Here is a 27,654-nt window from a genome sequence, read left to right on the forward strand (position 1 = left end):
ATTCTCTACCGATAACAATTGGAATCTGCAAACGCTCACAAAAAGCTATGTTTTCAATTTGAATAATAGTTCCGGTAGCAGTACCACAGCAGTTATTTGGACTTTTATTAAATATTTTAAATTTTTCAAGAGCAACACCACGGTACTGACGTGTACAATCTGGTAATATCGGACCAACATTATGGGGATATAAAAACTTTGGAAATTTATTATCTAGATCTGTGAAATAATTAAACTCAAACGACATTATTTCCTCAATTCGTCGTCCGATTTGTTCAAGTGGCTTATTACGTCCTCTAACTTTTTTCTTAATATTTTGCATATAATTTTCGAAGGGAAATGCAGATACCGTATGTAAGGTAAAATCATCTAATTTGTCGACAAAATAATCTGCATCATCAATTATGTGAATATTGTTATGAAAATTGTGGGCAATAAAGTTTTGATTATATAATATTATAGTCGACTGAACAAAGTGTTTTAAAAGTGCTTTGGCAAATTGACGAAGTTCTTGTTCTTTGCAAAGATTTGAGTTTAATGTGATTAAATAGTTATATGGTATAATATATAGTTGGATGGACCATGATCCATTGTGGTAGATCCAACCATAATTTTATAGTTGGATCGATCATAATCCATTGTGGTAGATCCAACCATAATTTTATGGTTGGATCGACCATAATCCGTTGTGGTAGATCCAACCATAATTTTATAGTTGGATCGACCATAATCCATTGTGGTAGATCCAACCATAATTTTATAGTTGGATCGATCATAATCCATTGTGGTAGATCCAACCATAATTTTATAGTTGGATCGATCATAATCCGTTGTGGTAGATCCAACCATAATTTTATAGTTGGATCGATCATAATCCGTTGTGGTAGATCCAACCATAATTTTATAGTTGGATCGACCATGATCCATTGTGGTAGATCCAACCATAATTTTATAGTTGGATCGACCATGATCCATTGTGGTAGATCCAACCATAATTTTATAGTTGGATCGACCATGATCCATTGTGGTAGATCCAACCATAATTTTATAGTTGGATCGATCATAATCCATTGTGGTAGATCCAACCATTATTTTATAGTAGGATCGACCATAATCCATTGTGGTAGATCCAACCATAATTTTATAGTTGGATCGACCATAATCCATTGTGGTAGATCCAACCATAATTTTATAGTTGGATCGACCATAATCCATTGTGGTAGATCCAACCATAATTTTATAGTTGGATCTACCATAATCCATTATGGTTGAATTAACCATAAAATTATGGTTGGATCTACCATAATTTATTATGGTTGAATTAATATTTGGTAATAATTACTAAATCACTTCGTCCTAATTACCAAATATTTGGTAATAATTACTAAATCACTTTGTCCTAATTACCAAATATTTGGTAATAATGATTAAATCACTTCGTCTTAATTACCAAATATTTGGTAAGTTCTAATAAATATTTACTTGAATAAAAAAATTATTTACTTGATTCTAATAAATATTTACTTGATTCTAATATATATTTACTTACATAAAAAAAATCATTTACTTGATTCTAATAAATATTTACTCGATTTTAATAAATATTTACTTGATTCTAATAAATATTTACTTGATTCTAATAAATATTCACTTGAATACAAAAAATTATATATAAAAAAAAATTATTTATTTGAATCAAAAAAATATTTACTAAAATCAAAAAAATATTTACTTGATTCTAATAAATATTTACTTGAGTCTAATAAATATTTATTTTATTCTAATAAATATTTAATTAAATAAAAAAAATCATTTGCTTGATTTTAATAAATATTTACATGAATAAAAAAAATCATTTACTTGATTTTAATAAATATTTATTTGAATAAAATAAATATTTATTTAAATCAAAAAAATATTTATTTGATTCTAATAAATATTTACTTATATTCTAATAAATATTTTCTTGATTCTAATAAATATTTACTTGATTCTAATAAATATTTACTTGATTCTAATAAATATTTATTTCAATAAAAAAATTTATTTACTAGAATAAAAAAAATATTTACTTGATTCAAGTGAATATTTACTTGGAATCAAAAAAATCATTTACTTGAATCCACTCTTAAAAAAAGCAGTAAAAATCTATACTCGAATGTATCGAAAGTATTGTTGACGCTTTTTTGCGACGCTGATTGTTATCTTGATTATTCTGGCAGTTTGATAGTTTGAAAGCAAAAGTTATTTTGGCGGTTATTTAAAATTAAAAAAATTATTTTTAAATATTTAGATTTTATAATTATTAAATTGTAATAATAAGTGCGCGCGCTTGTACTCTTAAAAAAGGCATGAAAGATTGATACTCGAATGTATCGAAAGTATTGTTGACGCTTTTCCGCGACGCTGATTGGTTATCGCGATTGTTCTGACAGTTTGATACTTTGAGAGCGAAGGTTATTTTGACGGTTATTTAAAATAAAAATAATTTATTAAAATATTTAGATTTCTTAATTATTAAATTATTATAATAAATGCGCGCGCGTAGCGCGCGCCTGTATTGTTCTAGTCTTTTTCTAAAAAATGTCTGTCTTTTTCCAACATGGCGGCGCTCAGACCTGTCAGCTCGCAGCTTTGATGATATTAATCACATTGATATAATTAATATCGGTCGTAAAATGTATACATAACGTGTTGTGGAGACCAATAGAGATAGTGTATATCATCAAAATAATAGTATGCTTTATAAAAAAATTTTTTCTCGTCTTGAAGTGCAGAAGTGTATATTTCTCGTTTTAAAGTGCAAAAGTGTAGCAAGACACATGCTGACAACACTCTTAGGCCGGTATTTAAGAAAACTCTTAGGCCGGTATTATTTAAGAAAAACGGTAAGAAATTTCATATTTTAATATTCTTTTCAGTACATATTAAAAAATACATATACATTTTTCAATATTCTTTTCAGAATAAAAATTTTGCAGCGGCAGCAACAACGACAGCAATGTCAGCAGGGAAAACAATTTATATACGAGTACTACGTAAGTTATTTAAAAATTAAAAAAAGCATCCTGAAATGAAAAAAATTACTAATTATATTTGTTTTGTTACAGCACCACGATGGAATCGACGAAGAGGAGGCCGCGGTGGAGATCGCGGTGGAAACAGAACGTTCCACCTCCACTTTTAATATTAATATTAAATATATTTTGTAAAAAAAAATACATATTTTGTATTTTATTTAAATAAAATGTTAATGTATTTATATATATAAATAAATACCATGTAGTATTATATCTCCTGATTTACTATTATCCTGAAGTAGATAGAGTATAGTGTAAATCCTGAAATAGATAGAGTCGTGTAAAGACGTTTAATTTTTAATATAATATTCAATGTAAGAGACGTTTATCTTAATTGTTTAATTTGTGGTATTTACTAAATTTAATTTGTGGTATTTACTAAAAACGTCTGTGCACGGCTCTATCTATTTCAGGATTTACACTATACTCTATCTATTTCAGGATAATAGTAAATCAGGAGATATAATACTACATGGTATTTATTTATATATATATAAATACATTAACATTTTATTTAATATGTATTTTTTTTTGTATTTAATATTAAAAGTGGAGGTGGAACGTTTTGTTTCCACCGCGACCTCCACCGCGGCCTCCTCTTCGTCGATTCCATCGTGGTGCTGTAACAAAACAAATATAATTAGTAATTTTTTTCATTTCAAGATGCTTTTTTTAATTAAATAACTTACGTAGCACTCGTGTAAATTGTCCTCCCTGCTGCCACTGCTGTCGTTGTTGCTGCCGCTGCCAAATTTTTATTTCTGAAAAGAATATTGAAATATGTAATTTATGTTAATTTATGTTAATATGTATAAAATAACCGTTTATAATGTATGTTAATCTTACCATTTATAATGTATGGTGGTAAGTTGGATAAGTTGGATAAGTTCGATTCCAAAAGCGATAATGAGGGTTGGTGTGGTGACGGTAGCGGCGGCGGAAGCGGATCCGAAGGCGGCGGCGGCGGATCCAAAGGCGGCGGCGGCGGCGGCGGATCCAAAGACGGTGGCCTCGGTGGCAGCGGCGGTGGCCCCGGTGGCAACGGCGGTTCCAGTGGCAATGGCGGTGGTCCCGATGGCAACGGTGTATTATTAGTAAACTGTTCTTTGAAAGCCTTCATTTCTTCTCGCAATGCAGCGATTGCTGCAGCATCAGAAATCGCTGCATTGGGAGAAGTGTTTTCTTTTTCTGTTTCGCTCATTTCTGTAATCATATTTTTTTTTTATTACATTAATTCTATATTATATTATACTAATTACTTACTTTTTTCTGGCTCTGCGGACATTTTGTGTCATCTGTCAGAGTCGACAGCCATAGAGTCGCATTTATAAATGACTTACAAACTGTGCTACGAGAAGTGGAAATGCTGCATTGTGATTTGTCAGCTGTCATTATAAACGCGATTGGTTACGGAAAACACCAATTGAATACTTTTGAGGCGTAGCACAGTTTGTAAGTCATTTATAAATGCGACTCTATGGCTGTCGACTCTGACAGATGATACAAAATGTCCGCAGAGCCAGAAAAATGTAAGTAATTAGTATAATATAATATAGAATTAATGTAATAAAAAAAAAATATGATTACAGAAATGAGCGAAACAGAAAAAGAAAATACTTCTCCCAATGCAGCGATTTCTGATGCTGCAGCAATCGCTGCATTGCGAGAAGAACTGAAGGCTTTCAAACAACAGTTTACTAATAATACACCGTTGCCATCGGGACCACCGCCATTGCCACTGGAACCGCCGTTGCCACCGGGGCCACCGTCTTTGGATCCGCCGCCGCCGCCGCCGCCTTTGGATCCGCCGCCGCCGCCTTTGGATCCGCTTCCGCCGCCGCTAACGTCACCACACCAACCCTCATTATCGCTTTTGGAATCGAACTTATCCAACTTATCCAACTTACCACCATACATTATAAATGGTAAGATTAACATACATTATAAACGGTTATTTTATACATATTAACATAAATTAACATAAATTACATATTTCAATATTCTTTTCAGAAATAAAAATTTGGCAGCGGCAGCAACAACGACAGCAGTGGCAGCTGGGAGGACAATTTACACGAGTGCTACGTAAGTTATTTAATTAAAAAAAGCATCTTGAAATGAAAAAAATTACTCATTATATTTGTTTTGTTACAGCACCACGATGGAATCGACGAAGAGGAAGCCGCGGTGGAGGTCGCGGTGGAAACAAAACGTTCCACCTCCACTTTTAATATTAAATACAAAAAAAATACATATTAAATAAAATGTTAATGTATTTATATATATATAAATAAATACCATGTAGTATTATATCTCCTGATTTACTATTATCCTGAAATAGATAGAGTCGTGTAAAGACGTTTAATTTTTAATATAATATTCAATCTAAGAGACGTTTATCTTAATTGTTTAATTTGTGGTATTTACTAAACAAACGTATGTGCACGGCTCTATCTATTTCAGGATATTATCCTGAAATAGATAGAGTAGTGTAAATCCTGAAATAGATAGAGTCGTGTAAAGAAGTTTAATTTTTAATATAATATTCAATCTAAGAGACGTTTATCTTAATTATTTAATTTGTGGTATTTATAAAATAAATATATGTAAACGTCTCTTAGATTGAATATTATATTCAAAATTAAACGTCTTTACACGACTCTATCTATTTCAGGATTTACACTATACTCTATTTCAGGATAATAGTAAATCAGGAGATAATACTACATGGTATTTATTTATATATATAAATACATTAACATTTTATTTAAATAAAATACAAAATGAGTATTTTTTTTTACAAAATATGTATTTTTTTTGTATTTAATATTAATATTAAAAGTGGAGGTGGAACGTTCGGTTTCCACCGCGACCTCCACAGCGGCCTTCTCTTCGTCGATTCCATCGTGGTACTGTAACAAAACGAATAATTACTTATTTTTCATGTTTTTAATAATATATTATATTATACTAATTACTTACTTTTTTTTAATTCTGCGGACATTTTGTGTCATCTGTCTATCAGAGTCGACAGCCATAGTCATATTTATAAATGACTTACAAACTGCGCTACGCCTCAAAAGTATTTAATTGGTGTTTTCCGTAAGCCAATCTTGTTTATGACAGCTAACAAATCACAATGCAGCATTTCCACTTCTCGTAGCACAGTTTGTAAGTCATTTATAAATGTGACTCTATGGCTGTCGACTGACAGATGTTTGTGTTTACAGTGAAGCGGTGGAAATATTTATGGTGTTTTTGTATTAAAAACTGCATCAGTATATTACTTAAGGTATGTTTCCGTTGTTTATTTATAATAATATATATCCGAAAATATTGCTTCACATATTACAATATGGTCGTGATAGTGATGATATGGTCTATGTGAACAATATTTACTATAAATACTATGTAGTATTATCCTGACATATATTTATCACGATAATATTTATAGTATATATTAAAGTATTTAATATTTATTTAATTCAACATTTATCGTGTTAAATACAAACAATATATGTCATTTATTGGAGAAACAGAGAAAGACAGTGAGAGAGAGAGAGAGAGAGAGAGAGAGAGAGAGAGAGAGAGAGAGAGAGAGAGAGAGAGAGAGAGAGAGAGACAGACAGACAGACAGACAGACAGACAGACAGAGAGAAAGGGAGCCAATTAGAGGAAACGAGGAAGGAAACTTATTAAATAGGTAATACAAAATTGTATAATTACTGTAACATTAAAAATTGAAATAAAAGATTGTATAGCCATCATTACTTTATTAAATGTTTATTTTGTTTCTTGGATTTCCAGAGAAGTTTTTTTGTTTCTTGGATTCCGGAGGAGTTTAGGTGTAAGTATATATTTTTTTTTATATAAGAGCTGCTGTGCGCTTACAAAAAAGAAGGGTTGCTGTGCACCTTATAAAAGTATTACTGCGCTGTGCGCTTATAGGAAGAAGGGTTGCTGTGCACCTTCAAGAGTGACTGCTGTGCGTCTTTAAACACTTGTTATAAAAAGAAGAGTTGCTGTGCACCTGTAAAAAGCAATTGCTGTGCTCTTGCAAATAATAATCTAAAATATATATTTAATTAAAAGATAAAAATATTTAGAATGGAAAAACAAATTGAAACCGTGTGAGCTTTTCGAGCGCGGTATAGCTCGTCGGAATCCAGGTTCGGTCGGTTGGGGGTGTGTCAAAGAAAATGCGTTTAGTTAATGGTAAATTAGAAGACGTGTTTATTTAATTTAGTATGTTTGATGACTGTGTGTGTACATGCGATGCGAAAGAATTATTAAGCAACGGCTGAATAATTATTTGAGCTAGGTAAAATACATATAAAAGGATATATCGGTGAAATCAGTAACAGAATATCGGTGAAGTAATTATTTGGCAATGGCGAAATAATTCTTGAAGCGGCGTGGAATAAATATAAAGCAGCGTGAACGTAAGCGAAGTATCGGCGGTAGCGGAATAATTATCTAAACAATCGGTGGAATAATTATTTAAGAGCGGTGTAAATTAAATACAAAAACGACGTGAAAATAAATGTGAAACTATAAAGAATGACGTGAGGCGTCCCGGTGCGGTCGGCGAGAGCGCAAGCGGGTGATCGTGTCGCAACGGTTGGTACGATACGGAGCGCTTGCCGGTGAGTGCGTTCGTAGTATCGCGAGTGTTCGATCGTAGATCGATGCGGACTATTCGGCGGCGCGGATTGGTCGACGTGATTCTGCTTGCCGGACGGATTACGATTTTGAAATCCCGGCGAATAAACGCGGTGTCAGGACTTAGGCTGCCGATTACGCTCGGCGGGAGTACGAGGATGCTCGTACGAAGGCGGAATCTTAGAACGGCGACTTAGCTTGGTATGCGGAAATGCCCGCAATACGAAGTTCGGTGGCCTAGAGGAGCCAAGTACGCTCGGCGGGTATACGAATGGATTCGTATGCGGGAATCAAGAATACCGAGGACGCTCGGCGTTACACGAGGATACTCGTGTGCTGGCACAGGTATACGAAAAACCGAGTATGCTCGGTTGAGGACTACGAGGACACTCGTAGAGGGATGTTCGCTGTCTATCAGCGAACGGAGTCTGGTGAGAAGACGTTCAGCCGGGCGTCTTTTATACCCGGCTGGCAGCCGATCGGCTTTGAATCGGCAAGTATCGGCGGTTTCGGCGGCGAGTCCCCCACAAAACGGAATTTCGGAACGGTCGGGTGTGGGGGATTTTCGGCGGTTGACCGCCGCTGTTTTTGACAAAAAGCTTATCGGCGCTCGATGCGCCCTTGGTGGGCTACGGACGATGGACGGTCCGTAGCCGTAACGATGCAGCTTGCGGGCTGCACCGTTACAAAATAACGCTGTCGTCTGATCAAAAACGTATTATTGCTCAAGGCGAATGGTTAAATGATATACATATGGAGCATTTTGCACATCTTTTAAAAACTTGTTCAGATTATAGACCTGTGCAAACACAAAAATTGTATTCTCTTTATACAATACAATGTGCATCAGAATATAAAAAACATATACAGATATTATTTAGTTCGTCAGGTCTAAACGCATTAGATGGACATTGGATATGTAGCTATTATGACAAAAAAAATTTATTTATTTATGATTCGTTTAATAATAAAAAGTTGCACAGAGATTATGAACAATTTTTAAGATGATTATTTCCAACTTATCCTTTTGAAAAACGACCTATCAAATTTCCAGCTGTGCAATGTTAACCAAATAGTAATGATTGCGGTGTTTTCGCTATAGCTTTTGCAATTTCGTTACTATTCAATATTAAACCAGAAAAAGTTAAGTATGATCATAGCTTAATGCGTTCACATTTGATAAAAATTTTTGAATCTAATGTAATTGAACATTTTCCTCAAGATCCAAAATATGGTGTTCAAAAAGTACTTTTATTGGCATTAATAAAAGCAAAAGAAGCTGAAACAACTCGTAAGCGTATGATACATCAAAATAAAACAAATGAAAAGAAATTAAATCAATTGAAACAGTATAATCGTCCTTGTAAATTAAAGAAATTAAATAATGATTTGTTAAAAATGCAAAAAAACATAGCAAATTTAGACAAAATTGCAGATCTAACATTAATTAATAATAATCGTATTGATCAAGTTTATAAAAAAGATTATAAAGAGAATGAAGGACGTATACAGGTGTACTTAGAAAATGATATGCAAAATGAAAGATATCGAGATCAAATGATTATAAAAACTGAGACAAAAATAGTTTTGTCATCCGAACAAAAAAATATTATTGTTTAAGGTGAATGGCTAACAGATTTGCATATAAAACATTTTAATCATCTTTTAGAAAGATGTTCTAATTATAGACTTGTCGAAACATTGCTATTACAATGTCTTGATGAAATACAACCTATACCTGACAATAATGAACATATACAGATATTATATAGTTCGTCAGGTCCTGGCGCATTAGATGGACATTGGGTATGCAGTTATTATGATGCACAAAACTTATTTATTTATGATTCATTGAATAAAAAGAAGTTGCATAAAAATCATGAACAATTTTTAAGACGATTATTTCCGACTTATTCTTTTGATCAACGGCCTGTCCGATTTCCTACTGTGCAGCAACAACCAAACGGTAATGATTGTGGTGTTTTTTCAATAGCTTTTGCAACTTCATTACTATTTAATATCAAGCCTGATACAGTAAAGTATGATCATAGCTTAATGCGTTCACATTTAGTAAAAATTTTGGAATCTAATGTAATAGAGCATTTTCCTCAAGATTTAATATATGGAGTTATTCAAAAAGTATCTCCGTTAGCAATAATAAAACCAAAAAAAGTAGCTCCTTTACGTACAATAGGACAAAATAAAATAGAACAAAAATCAAATACATTAAAGAACAATTTTGTTGATCAAATTAATAACAAGGATAACCAAGAGATAATAAATATAGATGATAATATTACATTGACTAACAATTTTGTTGATAACAAAGAAAGTTGCAAAAAGGAAAATCAAGATATATGTGATTACTTAAAAAATCATGCGCATAACGAACGACATCGATATAAACAAAATTTAGAATATAATCGTGCTAAAAAGATACAGAAATATAAGGAAAATTTAGAAGATAATCGCGTTAAAAAAAAGCGCACATATAAAAAAAAATTAGAAGATAATCGCGCTAAAAAGAAGCGCAGATATGAAGAAAATGTAGAAGATAATCGTACTAAAAAGAAGCGCAGATATGAAGAAAATGTAGAAGATAATCGTGCTAAAAAGAAGCGCAGATATGAAGAAAATGTAGAAGATAATCGTGCTAAAAAGAAGCGCAGATATGAAGAAAATGTAGAAGATAATCGTGCTAAAAAGAAGCGCAGATATAAAGAAAATGTAGAAGATAATCGTGCTAAAAAGAAGCGCAGATATAAAGAAAATTTAGATTATAATCGCGCTAAAAAGCGGCAACAATATGATAAAAATTTTGCAATGCGATGCACGCAAGAGCGCATACGTTATTCTAAATTGATGCAAAAGGAAGAAAGTAGACAAAAAATATTAGAACGTAAATGGAATTATAACAAACAATATTATAAGAAAAAGAAAGAAGAAAGAGAAAAAAAGAATGAAACATTGAAATATAAACATAACATAAAAAATTGCAATGTTACTAATAACATCACTAAAAAATATAGAAATGTTCGGTGCAAAAATTCTATAAAATTAAAAAATGGTTCTTTGATAACATTCATTAAAAATATTTCGAAAAAATTAAATATTGAATGTAATATTGAAAAACAATTAGAAGCTGAGAAAATAGTACGTTGGTGTAATAATGTTAGATATAATTATATTGACGACATGAATAAAATATTATATAGACTTAAAAAGAAAGCAGAAGTATGTTTGACTCTTGTTGCTGAATGTCATACAATTGATGAACAATTGAATGCTTTGTGTGGAGTATCTAGACATACAGCTTCATCCGAAAATTATTTTGCAGATTCTATGTATTGTAAAGCAACTTTACAAGAATCTTTAGCAATGAATATGGAAGGTCAAGTTATAAATGTGTTACCTTTGACAACAGCACGAGCGAAAAAGTCATGGTCGTGTTGTCCCACTTTATGTAAAATTGATAATCCAGCTTTGATTAAACGTTATCAAAAATTTCTTGAAACTGTTGATACATGTGCTTTAAAAAATATACCTACATTGGTAGAAGATATGTATAAATGTACAGTAAAAACTTCAGATTTAAAATTGGGTCACGCGCAAAGTTGTTACATCGATTTAACTCTTTGTAAAGCGATGCTTTTACCAGTTGTATTGCTATCGCCTCACTTTCCAAAAGTAAGAAATATTAAACGTTTGATTTATCAACTCACAAGTGTTTGTGGACAAATGTTTAAGTTAGATAAAGCATTAAATTGTGCTGATTTAGATGTATTAAATAAAATTGTGACTGCAGCACAAGAAATAACAGATATGTACAAACGTAAGCAAAGCGATGCAATTGCAAATGAGGATGATATATTTTCTAAATATAAGAATGCATTTAAGATATTGAAAAAACGCTTAATGGATACACCGCGTCATGCTTGTGTATCATGTGAAAGACTTTGTTATAGAAGAAACGTTTCTGAGATCACAAGTCTTAGAATAAAAATGGATACTCCAATTTGGAAAGATTTAATGGAACATGTAAAAAAGCAACAAATTAATTCGCAGTACATATGTATTTATTGTAAAGGAAAATTTCGTGAAGGTTCGATGCCTGCATATTGCATCTTGAATAATCTTTGTACAAATCATGTGCCGGATGTGATATCATCTCTTAACACATTCGAAAAGATTCTTATACAGAGAGCTAAAGCGTTTCAAACTGTTGTTAAAATGGGAACTGTTATGAATAAAAAATTACCTGGAAGACAAATGATACAAAAAGTTAAAGGTAGAACCTTTCATTTACCACTTCCAATACAAGAGACATTAAACAAATTATGTTCTGAAACTGATGCGATAAATATTAATCATGAATTATATATCTTAGTTAGAGGTATTCCCACAAAATCTAAAGTTATCTGGGAAGAGATGGTAAATGTTACAAAAGTAATTGATGCATTGATGTGGTTGAAGAACAACAATCCTTTATATTCTGGAATAATAATACCGAATTCACACGATGATTTAGTTTTGCAATTGAATAATATGGAATTCCAAATGCAAGAGGATGAAAATGTTGAAGAAGATATATTTGATGAGGAACATGAATTATTAAATAATTCAAAATCCAAAATGCAAGAAATGGAAAACGTTGAAGATAAGGCATTGAGTCGACATGAGGCATTACTAACTCAGATTATTAATGATAATGATAACTATGAGCAATATTCTATATATCCATTATATGAAAAAAGGGAAAATAAAACTGCAACGGCTTTATATCAAATGTTAAAAATTCAGGATATACCTATGGATAATCGTGAAAAATGTTTGGATTTGTTGTTTTCCTGATTTATATCCTTACGGTATTAATGGAGAGCATGCAGATAGGGAGGTCAAGCTTCATGACCATGAATTCATTAAATGTCGCTTAATGTCCAAACATCCGCAGTATAGATTAAATCAACAATATCTATTTTATTTGTTAAACGGTACCAATATACGTCAGTTAAAACGTGGAATTTATCATAAAATGTATACTACTAATCAACGAGCTCGTTATACGGCTAAGGAATATTTAGAGGCAATGTCCAAAGATTTATTAGAATCTGATTTGAGCACAATATTTGCGTCGCTAAGGAATACGGAACAATTTTGGCGTAGACCGAGAAGTGATTTAAATTGTATGACACACCATTATGGACCCGCAACATGGTTTCTAACATTAAGTCTTGGTGAATGGTTGTGGGAAGAATTAGGTGAATACATTCGTGAAGTAAATGGATGGTGTGATACATCGTTAAGCACCAGTGCACTTATCGCTAAAGATCCTGTGTCAACATCGAGATTTCTCGATAACATGTTTTGGGCAATGCTTGATTTTATTTGTTCGGAAGATAATCCAATTGGAGAGGTAATGCATTATTTCTGGCGACGAGAATATCAAGGTAGAGGAATACAACATTTTCATTTATTAATTTGGATTAAAGATGCCCCAATTATTGGTGAATCTAGTATGGAAAAAGTTTCCAAATTTATTTTACAACATGTTAGCTGTAAAATTCCAAATAAAAATATCTCACCACTATTGCACAGGCGTGTTAATACACATCAACGACACAAACATAACGACTATTGTCTTCGTTCTAAAAAAGTAGGACGTAAAGTTGTTCGAGTATGTCGTTTTGGATTTCCTCGTTTTGTTACTGAGTCTTTAAAAATAATTGAGGTCAAAACTGCAGTCAAAATAGCAGGTAGAAAACAATTGAAACATAAAAGTAGGCTTTACAATATTCCTCGAACAGAAGAAGAAATCAATATAAATGATTATAATCCTGTCCTTTTAACTGCTTGGGAAGGAAATATTGATATACAATTTATTGGCGAAAAATCGACATTGCTTACCTGGTACATTACCAAATATATGAATAAAGCGGCAAAATGTGAGTTGTCTGATATTATTCTTGATGCTAAAAATAATACAAATAAATCATTGGCCAGCCGTCTTTGGAATATTGCTTTGCGATTTACGAGTAACAGAGAATGTGGAGCTCTTGAAGCTGCTGATACATTACTGGGTATCGCTTTATATGGAACCGATTCAGATACAACTATTAGATGGTTAGATGTTAATCGAATTAGATCACGAAAATTAAAAACTCGTAAAGAGATTGAGGCACTTGCTAGTCAATCGACAGATTTATTTCATGAATCGTTGATAGATGATCACTATCCACAGAGACCAGAAGAACTGGAATTTATGTCTCTTTACGAGTTCGCAAAATGGTATGATATCAGAAAAGCCAAACCACGAAATAACAAAGGTGAATTTTATAAAATGGGCAATGGTTACTATCTTATACGATGACAGCGAGGATATCTTATCAATCATTATAAATATAATATTAAGATACAACCGGAAAATTATTTCTTTTCATTATTACTTATGTTTCAACCGTGGAACAAATTAGAAGATCTTAAAAATGAATGTGATACTTATGCAGAATCATTTCACAAAGTAAAACTACATTTAACGGAAGCATTAAAATATCACGAAAAGCTAGAAGAATTGCAAGAAGCATTTGAAGCTGCTAAACAGTTAGTTCAAGAATGTTTAGATAAAGCACAAAAACGTGAATCACAGGATGATCCTGATAATCCGATAGGTGTTGAAAATATAGAAGCGGGTGAAGCAATGCAAGACTTTAAAGATCTCAGTGATAAGAATAATATTCAAGAAATTGATGTCTCTGAAATGATAGGACAATTAAACATGGATCAGAAAAGAGTATTTGACAGAATCATTACCACTATACAGTCAGATAATTCAATATTGCGACTGTATGTTAGCGGAGAAGGTGGTACTGGAAAAAGCTTTTTAATCAAAACTGTTACATGTTGGATCAAACAAAATCTCGAAAAAGATACTGCTGTATCAGCACCTACTGGTATAGCAGCGTTTAATATAGACGGCTTGACAGTTCATAGATTGCTTCAATTACCTGTTGAACATGGTCATACTCCTAAATATAGAAAATTGTCTGACCATGTGTTACCAATTCTGCGAACGAAGCTAAAGGATGTTATTCTTTTTATAATTGATGAAGTATCAATGATATCTAATTTGACTTTTATGTACATACATCTTCGATTGTGTGAAATATTTGACACAAGCGATTGCGACGATGGTTGGTTTGGAAAAAAGCATATTCTTTTGCTTGGAGATTTACTTCAATTACCTCCTGTACGTGAAGATTTTATCTTTGCAAACTTCTCAAAGGAAAAAATAGATAAATATTTCGGTTGCTTAGGAGTTGCAAATTTGTGGACAACATTATTTAATTATGATGAATTAACAATTAATATGCGTCAGAAAGGAGATGGATCTTACCGTGAATTGTTATCGAGAGTTCGTATTGGTTTACTAACAAAATCCGATTCTGACATTCTACAAAAGAGAAAGATATCTTTTGAGGGAGATTCCTTCGAGTCTAGATTAAACGAATTGTGTAATTTTATTAATAATATGACATCAGATACTGTTTGTTTGCTGCCTACTTGTCACATGTGTGATGTTTTAAACGCTGCAATGTTAAGTCGTATTTCTTCGAAAGAAATAGTATTAGTTGCTGAAGATACGGTCAAGTGTAGTCCATATGTAAAAAAGAAAGTGTTAAAGGTATTGGAAAATAATGATGAGGACAACTCTAAAACAGCTGGGCTTTCGAAACGTATTACTATAAAAATTGGAGCAAAAGTTATGATAAGACGTAACATAGATGCTACTTTAGGTCTTGTAAATGGCACGATTGCTCAAGTGATTTCAATTGTACAAGATATATCTACCGATCGCGTAGAAAGCATTAAACTTCTTTTACCATCAGGTTCGGAATATTTAATTCAAAGAGTAAGTGTTAAATTTGAGGTAATGGATAGAGTGTATGTTATTAGAGAACAATTTCCATTGTCTCTGAGTTATGGAATTACTATTCATAAAAGCCAAGGATTGAGTTTGCAGAATGCTATTATGGATATAGATAATTCTGTATTTAGTCATGGTCAAATTTACGTTGCTTTGTCACGACTAACATCTTTAGATGGGTTACATTTAATTAATTTTGATCCTTCATCTATAACAGCTAGTGAAGAAGCTATTATTGAATATAATCGATTAAAACGATTAAACAATGCAGAAACAAAAACTATTTCTCTTGTAAAAGAGCGATATCGTAGAATAAAAGATGTTTTATGGGCAGTGCCAAAAATAGTTAATTCTATTCAAGAGTCACATGAGAAGGTGCGAAAAAATATTACTTGGAACATGTATGGTTTCCAAAATGTAGATAAAGTTTCATGTTATGCAAATGCAGTATTACAATGTTTGTTACATTTAAATTCTATTAGAAAACAAATAGCCGATTATGATAAACTAAACGATTTAAATGTATTAATGTGTCATTATGAAAATAAAGTGCACAACTTGAATACATACGTTATACGGCAATTTTTAGGAGAGTATTTTTCCAAAAGTGTTAAACGAGATGCATGTGAATTCTTTACAGCTCTATGTACAAAATACGATAGTATAAAAAGTTTAATAGAGCATCAAGTTACTACCATTAAACAATGCAAAAGTTGTAATTATACAAAAACTATTGTTAATAATAATATTTTTATTTCAATTCCAATAAATAAATGCAAGAAACAAACTTATGATCTTAATGAGTTATTAAACTTAACATTTTCCCATTGGTGTCAATTGAACAACGAATAATGCAAAAATTGTACCAAAAATGAAATATTAGTTAAAAGTGAATTTACATTAAGCAGAGATATCATTGTTATTCATTTAATACCAATTCAAGACGGTAAATCAGTAAAAACAGATAAGTTTACTTTGCGTGCTGTTCCAACAACTAAAGTAATAATTGTTGGGCAATTGTACAAAGTAATGAGTGCTATACTTCATCATGGACCATCTATCGAAAAAGGTCATTACACAAGTATATGTAGAGAAGAAATGTCTAACATTTGGATTGAAGCTGACGATGCATTAATTAAAAAAAGACAATGGCCTAGAGGTGCTAAAGATGTTTTTGTTATTTTCTTACAGAAAATTGATCAGTAAAAGTAATCTGCTTTTATATATATATATATATATATATATATATATAAAATGCAATAATTTAGAAATGCAAATAGTTTTTTATACCCTTTTTATGATCATAAATAATTTTCTTTATAAAACATGTTGTGAAGTATAAAAAAATTATTAGATTTGTTAAGTTAAAAAAAGGACCGTCATATTGAAAAAATATGACGGGGGTGGTGGTGGGACCTCATTGGTAAAGTTTATTATTACCATTATTTTTACTAAAAAAAAGAAATAATATCTCACAAAAATAAACCTTTTTTTTTAAAAAAAGGTAAAAAAAGGGCGCCAAGTACACGCCTTGTTGTATTAAAAAAAAGTTTTTATCATAAAAAATCTTTCAAAAAAATTGTCTTCTTAAAAAAAGTTTTTCTCATAAAAAACCTTTCAAAAAATCTTTTTCTCATAAAAAAAGCCTTCCAAAAAAATTTTTCTCATTAAAAAAAACCTTTCCAAAAAATTGTCTTCAGAAAAAGTTTTCCTCATAAAAAAACCTTTCAAAAACAGTTTTTCTCATTAAAAAAACCTTTTAAAAAAATTGTCTTTTCAAAAAAAGTTTTTCTCATAAAAAAACCTTTCAAAAAATAGTCTTTTTAAAAAAAGTTCTCATAAAAAAACCTTTTCAAAAAAATATTTCCTCATAAAAAACCTTTCCAAAAAATTGTACTTTTAAAAAAAGTTCTATATACTAAACAAATTAAAATTTGCTATATATTCTGTCTATAAAAGAGGTGATATCAGAAAATGACGCCAAGTTTAAATAAAACCTTTCAAAAAAAGTTGTATTTATATATTTAACCAAGCATCGATAAGACTGTATTTAGTTATTTTTGCATCTTTATCTAGTTATTTAAAAATTATATTCATATCTACATTTAGTTTATTTTTTTTTCAAGCAAAACATTTTAAAATAATTGCATCTATATCTAGTTACTTTTGCATGTATATTTAAAAATTATATTTCTATTTACATCTAGTCAATTTTTTTGAGGTATACATTTTAAAATAATTGCATCTGTATCTAGTTATTTTTGTTTCTATATTTAATTATTTTAAAATGATATTTGTGCTTATATCTTATTACATAGTTGATTTTTATTAAGTATACTTTCTAAAATAATTGCATTTGTATCTAGTTATTTTTTTTATATCTGTACCTAGTTAAATAAAAAAATTTTTCAAACTTAATCAAAATAAAAAAATATTACAAAATTTCGCAAAAAACTTGGCGCTGCTATAAAATAGCCTTAAAATTTCGGCTCAAACTAGAGCAACGGAACGGCGAGCGGTGACGTTATAGCCAATCAACTTACAATTTTACCGTAAGAACAAGAGTTTAATTGGCTATCGCGTCGCCGTTTGCCGCTCTGGTCACTTTGAGTCATTATAATACTTATGCCCGATTCCACCAACGTAGATTAACTTTAATCTCGGTTCAACTTACTCTTCACCTTTTTTTAATTCTTAGAACTAGAAAAAGATGAAGAGTAAGTTGAACCGAGATTAAAGTTAACCTACGTTGGTGGAATTGAGCATTAATCATGTAAATTGTAAAATTATTGCGCATTTTCATTGCTCTATAATATTTTAAGATGTATAATAATAATATTTTAAGGCTATTTTATAGCACCGCCAAGTTTTTTGCGAAATTTTGTAATATTTTTTTATTTTGATTAAATTTAAAAAATTTTTTTATTTAACTAGGTACAAATATAAAAAAAATAACTAGATACAAATGCAATTATTTTAGAACGTATACTTAATAAAAATCAACTATGTAATAAGATATAAGCACAAATATCATTTTAAAATAACTAAATATAGAAACAAAAGTAACTAGATACAGATGCAATTATTTTAAAATGTATACCTCAAAAAAATTGACTAGATGTAAATAGAAATATAATTTTTAAATATACATGCAAAAGTAACTAGATATATAATTTTTAAATATACATGCAAAAGTAACTAGATATAGATGCAATTATTTTAAAATGTTTTGCTTGAAAAAAAAATAAACTAAATGTAGATATGAATATAATTTTTAAATAACTAGATAAAGATGCAAAAATAACTAAATACAGTCTTATCGATGCTTGGTTAAATATATAAATACAACTTTTTTTGAAAGGTTTTATTTAAACTTGGCGTCATTTTCTGATATCACCTCTTTTATAGACAGAATATATAGCAAATTTTAATTTGTTTAGTATATAGAACTTTTTTAAAAGTACAATTTTTTGGAAAGGTTTTTTATGAGGAAATATTTTTTTGAAAAGGTTTTTTTATGAGAACTTTTTTTAAAAAGACTATTTTTTGAAAGGTTTTTTTATGAGTTGTAATAACGTCATTCGACGGAAATATTAATGCTTTCCGATTTTTTATATTTATCAGATTGTTATTATTGTCATCTTTTCTTGTTAATGCACAAATGCATTCCTCACAACGTAGATTTTTTAAAAATTGTTTTGCAACATAGCCTGCTATATATTCAATAATATTTTTGGAAAAATTAGATATTTCTCAGCTGGTTGAAGTTTGGAACATTTCTGGAACAATTTTTTTAAAATAATTTGTCGCTTTTGTCCTTTTGCAGGAAGGAAGTTTTGAGACCCACAAAGTACAAAAGAGACCGATCCGATACATGCGTCGAAAGACATCCTTATACCCAAAAAACCACTCCCAAAATCACTTAAACAATTCTAGCCAAGCTAAAAATGATTTGTCGCTCTTTTTCTTCTGCACGGAGAAAGTTCCGAGGCCCTCACACGACATGCAAAAGAGACCGATTTGATACATGCGTCGGAAGACACCCTTATACCCAAAAAATCACCCCCAAAATTACTTAAACAATTCTAGACAAGCTAAAAATAATTTGTCGCTTTTTTCCTTCTGCACGGAGAAAGTTCCGAGGCCCTCACACGACTTGCAAAAGAGACCGATTCGATACATGCGTCGGAAGACACCCTTATACCCGAAAAACCACCACCAAAATCACTTAAACAATTCTAGCCAAGCTAAAAATGATTTGTCGCTCTTCTCCTTCTGCACGGAGAAAGTTCCGAGGCCCTCACACGACATGCAAAAGAGACCGATTTGATACATGCGTCGGAAGACACTCTTTTACCCGAAAAACCACCCCCAAAAGGGTGTCTTCCGACGCATGTATCGGATCGGTCTCTTTTGCATGTCGTGTGAGGGCCTCAGAACTTTTTCTATGTGAAAGTAAAAGAGCGACAAATTATTTTTAGTTTGAGGAAAATCGTTTAATTGATTTTGGGGGTGGTTTTTCGGGTATAAGGATGTCTTCCGACGCATGTATCGGATCGGTCTGTTATGTATGTTATGTGAGGGCCTCAGAACTTTCTCCGTGCAGAAGAAAAAAAGAGAAAAATCATTTTTAGCTTGGCTAGAATTGTTTAAGTGATTTTGGGGGTGGTTTTTCGGGTATAAGGGTGTCTTCCGACGCATGTATTGAATCGGTCTCTTTTGCATGTCGTGTGAGGGCCTCGGAACTTTCTCCGTGTAGAAGGAAAAGAGCGACAAATCATTTTTAGCTTGAGGAGAATGGTTTAAGTAATTCTGGGGGTGGTTTTTCGGGTATAAGGGTGTCTTCCGACGCATGTATCGGATCGGTCTCTTTTGTACTTTGTTTGTGGGTCTCAAAACTTCCTCCCTGTAAAAGAGTGACAAATTATTTTAAAAAAATCGTTCCAGGAACGTTCCAAACTTCAACCAGCTTATTTCTCTAACATCTGTTAAATAATTGTGATCATTTATTATATGAAATAGATTTTCAGCTTCAAATAGATTATCAGCAGAAACATTTATATCAGTATCATTAATCAATCGTGATAAACGTGTGCTAATATTTATAACATCTTCAGAATTAGACAATTTATTAGCTGATGAAACATGTAAAATTGCAATGTGTTCTAATGGAATACAATTTCCGGTATGTACGTCACGTACTTCTGCATGAACTAGTATTTTTTTAATAGCTGCTTTAAATTGACGAACAGTGGGATTATTTCCTCCATGACGTCTTATACATCCAAATAATAATTCAACATGATCCTGGCTTAATTTATAAAAAGGTATATACTTTAAAAGTTTAAGCTTTTCACAAACTTTTTCATACAATTGAAGCGTGCTGTGAATACAGATTAGAAAACCTATAAAACCTGTTTTTCTGCGAGAATTAATTAAAAATTGACCATTACTTGTTTTTAAAAATAAAATATATAACTTAATTTCATTCAATTTATTTGTTATTAATTTTATATTTTGCATGTTTAAAGGTTGCTTAAATTCTCTTTGCTTCATATTTTTTGAGTTTAAAATATCAAATAAATCATTAAAGACTCGCAAAAATTGAATTGTTCCTTGACAAAATTGAAACTCTTTTAATTTCAAATTGTCTTTACAAAAAGAAAGTGCATTTGCTACAGATGTACTAAAAATTTGTGATGCTAATTTTACTTTCATTTTCTGCTTGTAATAATGAATGTAAACACTTTGTAATTTATTTCCCAAATGCATACCTTTATTTTCTTGAAATTCATGCAATTTAAGTAAATCTGACCAATTAACAGATTGATCATTTCCATCAATAATGTTTTTAACATCTCCAAAAACATTACGTACTAACTTTAACATATGGCAGGGATCCGGAAATGCGAAAATTTCTTCCCCTGTGTCAGAATGTGGAAATGATGTCTGTAATGATGTAACATTATCAAAATTACATCCAAGAAGCTTAAATAAACTAAAATTTGTACTTGTTCCGTCACAAGTAACAGACACCACTCTCAAGCCAGTATTATGGATTGCGGAAATGCATTGTAGCGTAAGGTTTCTTTTTTGCTCGGCAGTAAGTTTGTTTATAAAAAAATATGCTATAGGAATTTTCCATGCAGAATTAATGCATACAATAGTAAAAACTAAAGCTTCAGTTGCAATAACAGTATTATCACATGCAATATAATCACCCATATCAACGTAACCACAAAATTTTGAACCATCATATTCCACATGCGAATTGCCATCTCATCAAAAATTAAGGATCCTACTAATGGATAATCTGTACTTTTTACACGTTGCTTAATACAATTCAATGCTTCCGAACTAATACCAGGTTTTCCTTCAATGCTACGATACCATTTAGCAATAGTTTTTACATGCGACAAGCAAGAATTAAATTTAGAGCGAACATATTCATATGCACGTGGAGAATAATAATGTATAGTTAAAGCAAAAATGCGCAATTGCTCATCATATTTTCTAGGCAAACATTTGTTTTTCTGCTTTATTAATTGTTTAAAAAGCTTAACATTCGATTCATCCAAATTTTGTAGAATATCAGCTTCTTCATTATTTAGTAAATTTTTTTGTTTTAATGTATTCAATAAACATTTTAATGTTGTTATCCGATTAGCTTTTCGACGCACATTTTGTTGTAAGTTTCGCATTTTCTTTTTATAATGCTGTTTCAAAAATGTTATTCTTTTCCTCAGTCTACATTTCTCAGGAGAGTAATATGTTCTGCTAGGTGATACCATGACTGCTTTGTTGTTTCTTGATGTTGAAGGTTGTGCTAAAAGTAATGATAATATAAATATTTCATTATTATTATAAATTTCAAAAATAATGATTAAAAATTGTTACATTAATTTAAATTGTGTGTTAAATTTAAATTGTTATAATTTAATAATAACTGCTACAATAAAATAACTATTTCTTAGATATGAAATTATTCATGATTGGCGTTGATGGTCTCTCTGTTGATTCTTTAATAACTGCTATATTATGTCCTTCTGTTTGTATTTTGTAAATATTATCTGTTTCCATTTGTGTATTTGATATATATATTTCACATTCTCTCTGAAATACATATATTTAACAAAAAGATATGAATTTATATTATACATATTTCAAAATATTTCTGTTGTTATTTAAACCTATATACATCGTGGCAAAACATTAGGCTTTAGTCGCACGATAGACGATGACGTACAAAATGCTTCTTCATCAAAATGATCAGAACATATACGTGCTCCCACAGATATACATGATGAACTTATGTTTAAATGCTCGAGCCACAACTTTCGTGTTACAGAATTTTTTGGAAAGTTAAAAACAGTATTCTTACATTTATTGATAAAACAAGCTGGGCAAGCAAGTATAACGCGAATTTATTACCTGTGAAATGAAATTTTTCGTTTTATTCTTCCGCTTTCAAGTAGTAGTAGTAGTAGTAGTAGTAGTTTGTTTATTGATCCCCTTAGGGTTACAATTTTCTCTTACATTTCCGTTTCTTGCCATACATTTCTTTCTTATATAATAACCTCATTCTATACTTAATCTCTACTTATTCTATTCTTATCCTAACTTAACATATCCGCTTATGGAGCAGGAGCGTGAGCCTTATGTACTCACCCTCCTCCTCCCCTCATCCTATATACACACACACTTCGCTCGCTAAAGGGACTTCCGTTTCTATTGCTTTCCTTCCATCTTATATGTGTTATTACTTTTTACTTTGCCCCTTCTTTCATTCTCTCTTTCTCTCTCTCTCTCTCTCTCTCTCTCTCTCTCTCTCTCTCTCTCTCTCTCTCTCTCTCTCTCTCTCTCTCTCTCTCTCTCTCTCTCTCTCTCTCTCTCTCTCTCTCTCTCTCTCTCTCTCTCTCTCTCTCTCTCTCTCTCTCTCTCTCTCTCTCTCTCTCTCTCTCTCTCTCTCTCTCTCTCTCTCTCTCTCTCTCTCTCTCTCTCTCTCTCTCTCTCTCTCTCTCTCTCTCTCTCTCTCTCTCTCTCTCTCTCTCTCTCTCTCTCTCTCTCTCTCTCTCTCTCTCTCTCTCTCTCTCTCTCTCTCTCTCTCTCTCTCTCTCTCTCTCTCTCTCTCTCCTCCCTTCCCCCTCCCCCTCTCTTTCTCTTCCTTCCCCCCCCCTCCCTCCCCCCCCCTCTCTCTCTTCCTCCCTTTTTCTCTCTTCCTCTCTCTCTCTCTCTCTTTCTCGCTCTCTCTCACTCACCCACTCTCTCTTCCTCCTCCCCACTTCTTTCCCTTTTCTCCTCCATCCTTCTGTCTCTCTCTATCTCTCTCATCCATCGCTCCCCTTCTCCCTCCTCACTTAGAACCCAGCCTATCGCCTCTTGCCAACTCCCTCCTCCCTCCTTTCACTCTCTACATACCTCTCATACGTGTTCCCATGTTTCCCTTTCTCCTCCACATAGTCTGCACTTCCTTTTCTCCTCTTCCTCCCAGTACCTTCCTTCTTTTATTTAATTTCCCAACCTAAATCTCGCCACCCTTTTCCATCTGCTTTCCCCCCATCCTTTTTTTAAGTATCCCGGTATTCTCGCCCCTTTTACTTCTCTATACCATCTGCTAAATCTAGATTCTTTTATCCTTTCCCATCTTTTCTTCCTCTGTTTCTCCCTGTCCTTCCTCTCTAACTTTCCATACCACTCCTCTCCTTCCTCTCTCTTCCTTTCCACCTCCTCGATTGTTATCTCCCTCTCTTCGAAGAATTTCTTTCTCTCCTCCTCCCAATTTGATCTTACTTTCCCTTCTTTAAATCTTTCCTTCATCTCCTCCCTACATTATTCCCTTGCTATTTCACTCCCTCCCCCCTCTTCTAGCCTTTTCTCAAACCCCCATGCCCTCCTGCCCGTTCTTCCCCTCATCTTCTCCCTTTGCAACTCTTCTCTTACTAAATATCCTGGTGTCCTCGCTTCTACCCCCAATACCCATCTCAAATATCTCTCTTCTATCCGTTCCATTTCTTCCCTTTCCTTCCATCCCACAGTGGGCCAAGAGACCAGAAAAACTGGCCAAAAGTCCGTCTAAAGTTAATTTTGTTTAAAATTGTGAAATTATATACCAATATAAGGTTTTTGGGGTCGCTGATTTCGAATTTAATATTACCATTTTGAAATTCAAAATGGCAAATCCAAAATGGCGAACATAATATGCAAAAACAAGTCAATTTGTACTGAAAATCTTTTTTTAACGGTTTTTGGGGTAACTGTTTACGAATTTGATATTATTATTTTGAAATTCAAAATAACAGATCCAAAAATCTTAATTTTTTATGTTTATTATAAATTATATGTTAAATTATATTTAAAAAGAATTTTCTTTTTTAGTGCTTTGAACTCTTACACCTATCGCTATCTAATGACGGAGAGTAGTGACCAGATATTATATTATTTTTGTCATTCACTATTTGGGGTGTTTTTTAGGAGTGAAATTTTACAGATCACATGTAATTTATAAATAATAATTTATGTATATAGTATAATTTATCTATAAACTAACCATTATATTTTTAAAAAATATTTTTTATATTAATTCTCCGAAATTAATGTTCTTCATCTGATAATTCTACTTCGTCCAAGCAAACATCAGTTTCGGAAAGTACTTTATCGTCGAAGTTGCAGTCGTTTGCTTCTGTTTCTTGTGACGTGCTCTCATGCTCGTCTACACTCGGAATTTGTAATAACTTTCTGGCCTCTTCTGGGAGTATAAAATGTTTTTTATGTTTTAATCGTGATTGTAGACTCAAACTCGATACAATCGGATCTGAAGAATCCATTATTCGATTAAAAATATCTTCGAGATTTGCTTTTCGACTGTGTTTTCGACTATGACGGGATCTAAAGTTCTTATAATCTTTATTTCGTGCCTCAGAGGCCTCCTCTCCGAGCATACCTACGGGAAGTACGCTAGTTTTAATTATTTGTCCACCATGTATTAGAATTTTATGTGTGGTTGATGTCATTGGATACCATGGATAAAGGGAGACATAAAGTTTGGCGGTTGAAATGCAAAATTCTTCGGACAGAATTGGATTAATCGGCAGATGAGAAGATAAAGTAATTAATATAATTTTGAATTTATATAACAGTTGTCGTTCGATTCCGAGACACTCCGCTAAGCAATCGATGTTTTCAAATGCTCTACGAGCAGTATTTCCGTCATTGCTTGTTCCACTACCACCACTTTTTGGTTTATCAACTGACAGCCCAAGTTTCTGAAAAAGCATCGATTGAACTTTTTGCTTTTGTTGATTAAATTTTATTTTTAATTTATCGCCTCTGACTTGCCAAGTTTGAATGGTTAATCTGTAGGAGATGTGCAAAGAACACTCGAATAATCTTATCCACGCATGAAGTGGACTAATTCCATACTGCAATGAGTTTGCTTCCGGTGAAAATTTAGGAGAATTTATATTTGAAAGATCATTAAATTGTTTGGGAGTTGCATGGCAAATAGGGCAAGTTTGCATAGATTTTGTATTAGTAATAATATTTAAAACCTTGCCATCTATTAATGTCATATGTAATGAAAAATTTATACGAATATGGCACTCTTCTAAACTCAGTTCAAAGGTTTGCAATCGATTAATTTGGTCATCAATATTTTGCTTTTGTTTTAAAATAATGTCTCGTGACTCCTTGACGTACTCAAGATGAATCGGTCGACAAAATCTCGAAGACTGAGAAGTTTGGTTAAACCATAAAATGACGTTTTTATCTATTGATAACTGCAATGGAATTAGTGTCGTTGCAAATAAACTTTCATCGCTTACATTTTCTTGCGATTTATCTGCATATGATTGTTTATATTCCGAATGTCCACTACTGCCATCGAACCCCCAAGAACACATAAGGACTACGTCTATGTTTGTTAACTTATTTTTTCTAACATGTTGAAGAATTACTGGAGCTTGTAGATCAATAAGTCTCTTCGCAGTATGGTTAATAAGTGGTTGGAGTGGAACTGAAGCAGACGTTTCGGAAATTGTCATCAATTCTTGTGATGGCCTTAATTTTGATTTTGCCATTCTGACTTCGTTATAAGACGGCCATATGTCTGTTCCAGATGCAAGTGTCTCTAAACGCATGTTTATATACAGTTTTTTAGACACATTGTTGTCTAAAATAAAATTTAATGCTTCTTCGGGGTTTTTTTTTCTGATTTGATTTGTTTTTGTAGTTATTAACTTTCGCATTTTTTCTGACTGTTCTGTACTCGATAAATTGGTTAGAACATAATGCAAATCATTATCGCCCGAATGTCTTGCAGCATGACGACCCGCCATTATAAGTTTTTCAACATTATGATCATGTTGGACACTGATCTCTGCCGCTTCGCGTCTTTTGGATCTATTTGATTTTTTATCGAAAGCGAGAGTTGGGCGACCCATATTAGTAGTCTTATTTTTAAATCTAAGATCAGTAGTTTGTAAATTGGGAATTTCAAATTTGGAATCCAACCATCCTGAATTGTTTGATTCATATCTATTTCTGATTCTATGAGCAGCATTAAATCTTGTATTATTTTTCGCTTTTAGAGAGGCTAGTGCAACTCGTAAACGTTTCAGTGCATCATCACTGACATCTGTGATATTTACATTTAGTTTTAAGAAAATATAATCTCTGACTGCATCCAATCCTTGTTCTTTATTTTCTTCTAGTACTTTAAGAATTTCACGTTTCGTGAAATGCATCGTTTCGATTAATGCAAAGCGTAATCTTAATATCAAAATTCTTTTAAATATAAACTGGAAACTAAATCAAACCCTTAAAAGCTATTTAATAAATAATAAATGAGAAACACTTAACTAATTTATGAAACAAAACGCAGAATATAGAAATTAGGATACACAATATTATTAAAGTTACAATACGTCTGAATAGCTTGATAGCAATCCCAAATCTGACTGCCAATATTTATCAATAACAACGTATCGTCCGTCATAG

General features: G+C 32.0%; 3 protein-coding genes across 3 annotated transcripts; 2 read left to right on the forward strand and 1 right to left on the reverse strand.

Moving 5' to 3' along the window:
* Positions 1-326: 326 nt before the first annotated feature.
* Positions 327-4,589, reverse strand: LOC136999345 (uncharacterized). The gene is made up of 4 exons (XM_067353052.1): positions 4,344-4,589; positions 3,927-4,283; positions 3,770-3,841; positions 327-3,700 (listed from the first exon to the last, which is right to left on the reverse strand). The coding sequence occupies exons 1-4, from the start codon at positions 4,363-4,365 to the stop codon at positions 3,624-3,626; spliced, it is 528 nt and encodes a 175-aa protein (XP_067209153.1). The 5' UTR covers positions 4,366-4,589; the 3' UTR covers positions 327-3,623.
* On the forward strand, positions 4,552-6,489 carry LOC136999346 (uncharacterized). The gene is made up of 4 exons (XM_067353053.1): positions 4,552-4,609; positions 4,670-5,005; positions 5,091-5,162; positions 5,232-6,489. The coding sequence occupies exons 2-4, from the start codon at positions 4,672-4,674 to the stop codon at positions 5,306-5,308; spliced, it is 483 nt and encodes a 160-aa protein (XP_067209154.1). The 5' UTR covers positions 4,552-4,609; positions 4,670-4,671; the 3' UTR covers positions 5,309-6,489.
* A 7,629-nt stretch (positions 6,490-14,118) lies between these two features.
* On the forward strand, positions 14,119-16,327 carry LOC136999492 (ATP-dependent DNA helicase pif1-like). The gene is made up of 2 exons (XM_067353834.1): positions 14,119-16,035; positions 16,250-16,327. The coding sequence occupies exons 1-2, from the start codon at positions 14,185-14,187 to the stop codon at positions 16,325-16,327; spliced, it is 1,929 nt and encodes a 642-aa protein (XP_067209935.1). The 5' UTR covers positions 14,119-14,184.
* The last annotated feature ends 11,327 nt before the right edge of the window (positions 16,328-27,654 follow it).

This window comes from Linepithema humile, chromosome 4 (assembly GCF_040581485.1).
Source record: "Linepithema humile isolate Giens D197 chromosome 4, Lhum_UNIL_v1.0, whole genome shotgun sequence".
In the NCBI taxonomy this organism is placed as follows: domain Eukaryota; kingdom Metazoa; phylum Arthropoda; class Insecta; order Hymenoptera; family Formicidae; genus Linepithema; species Linepithema humile.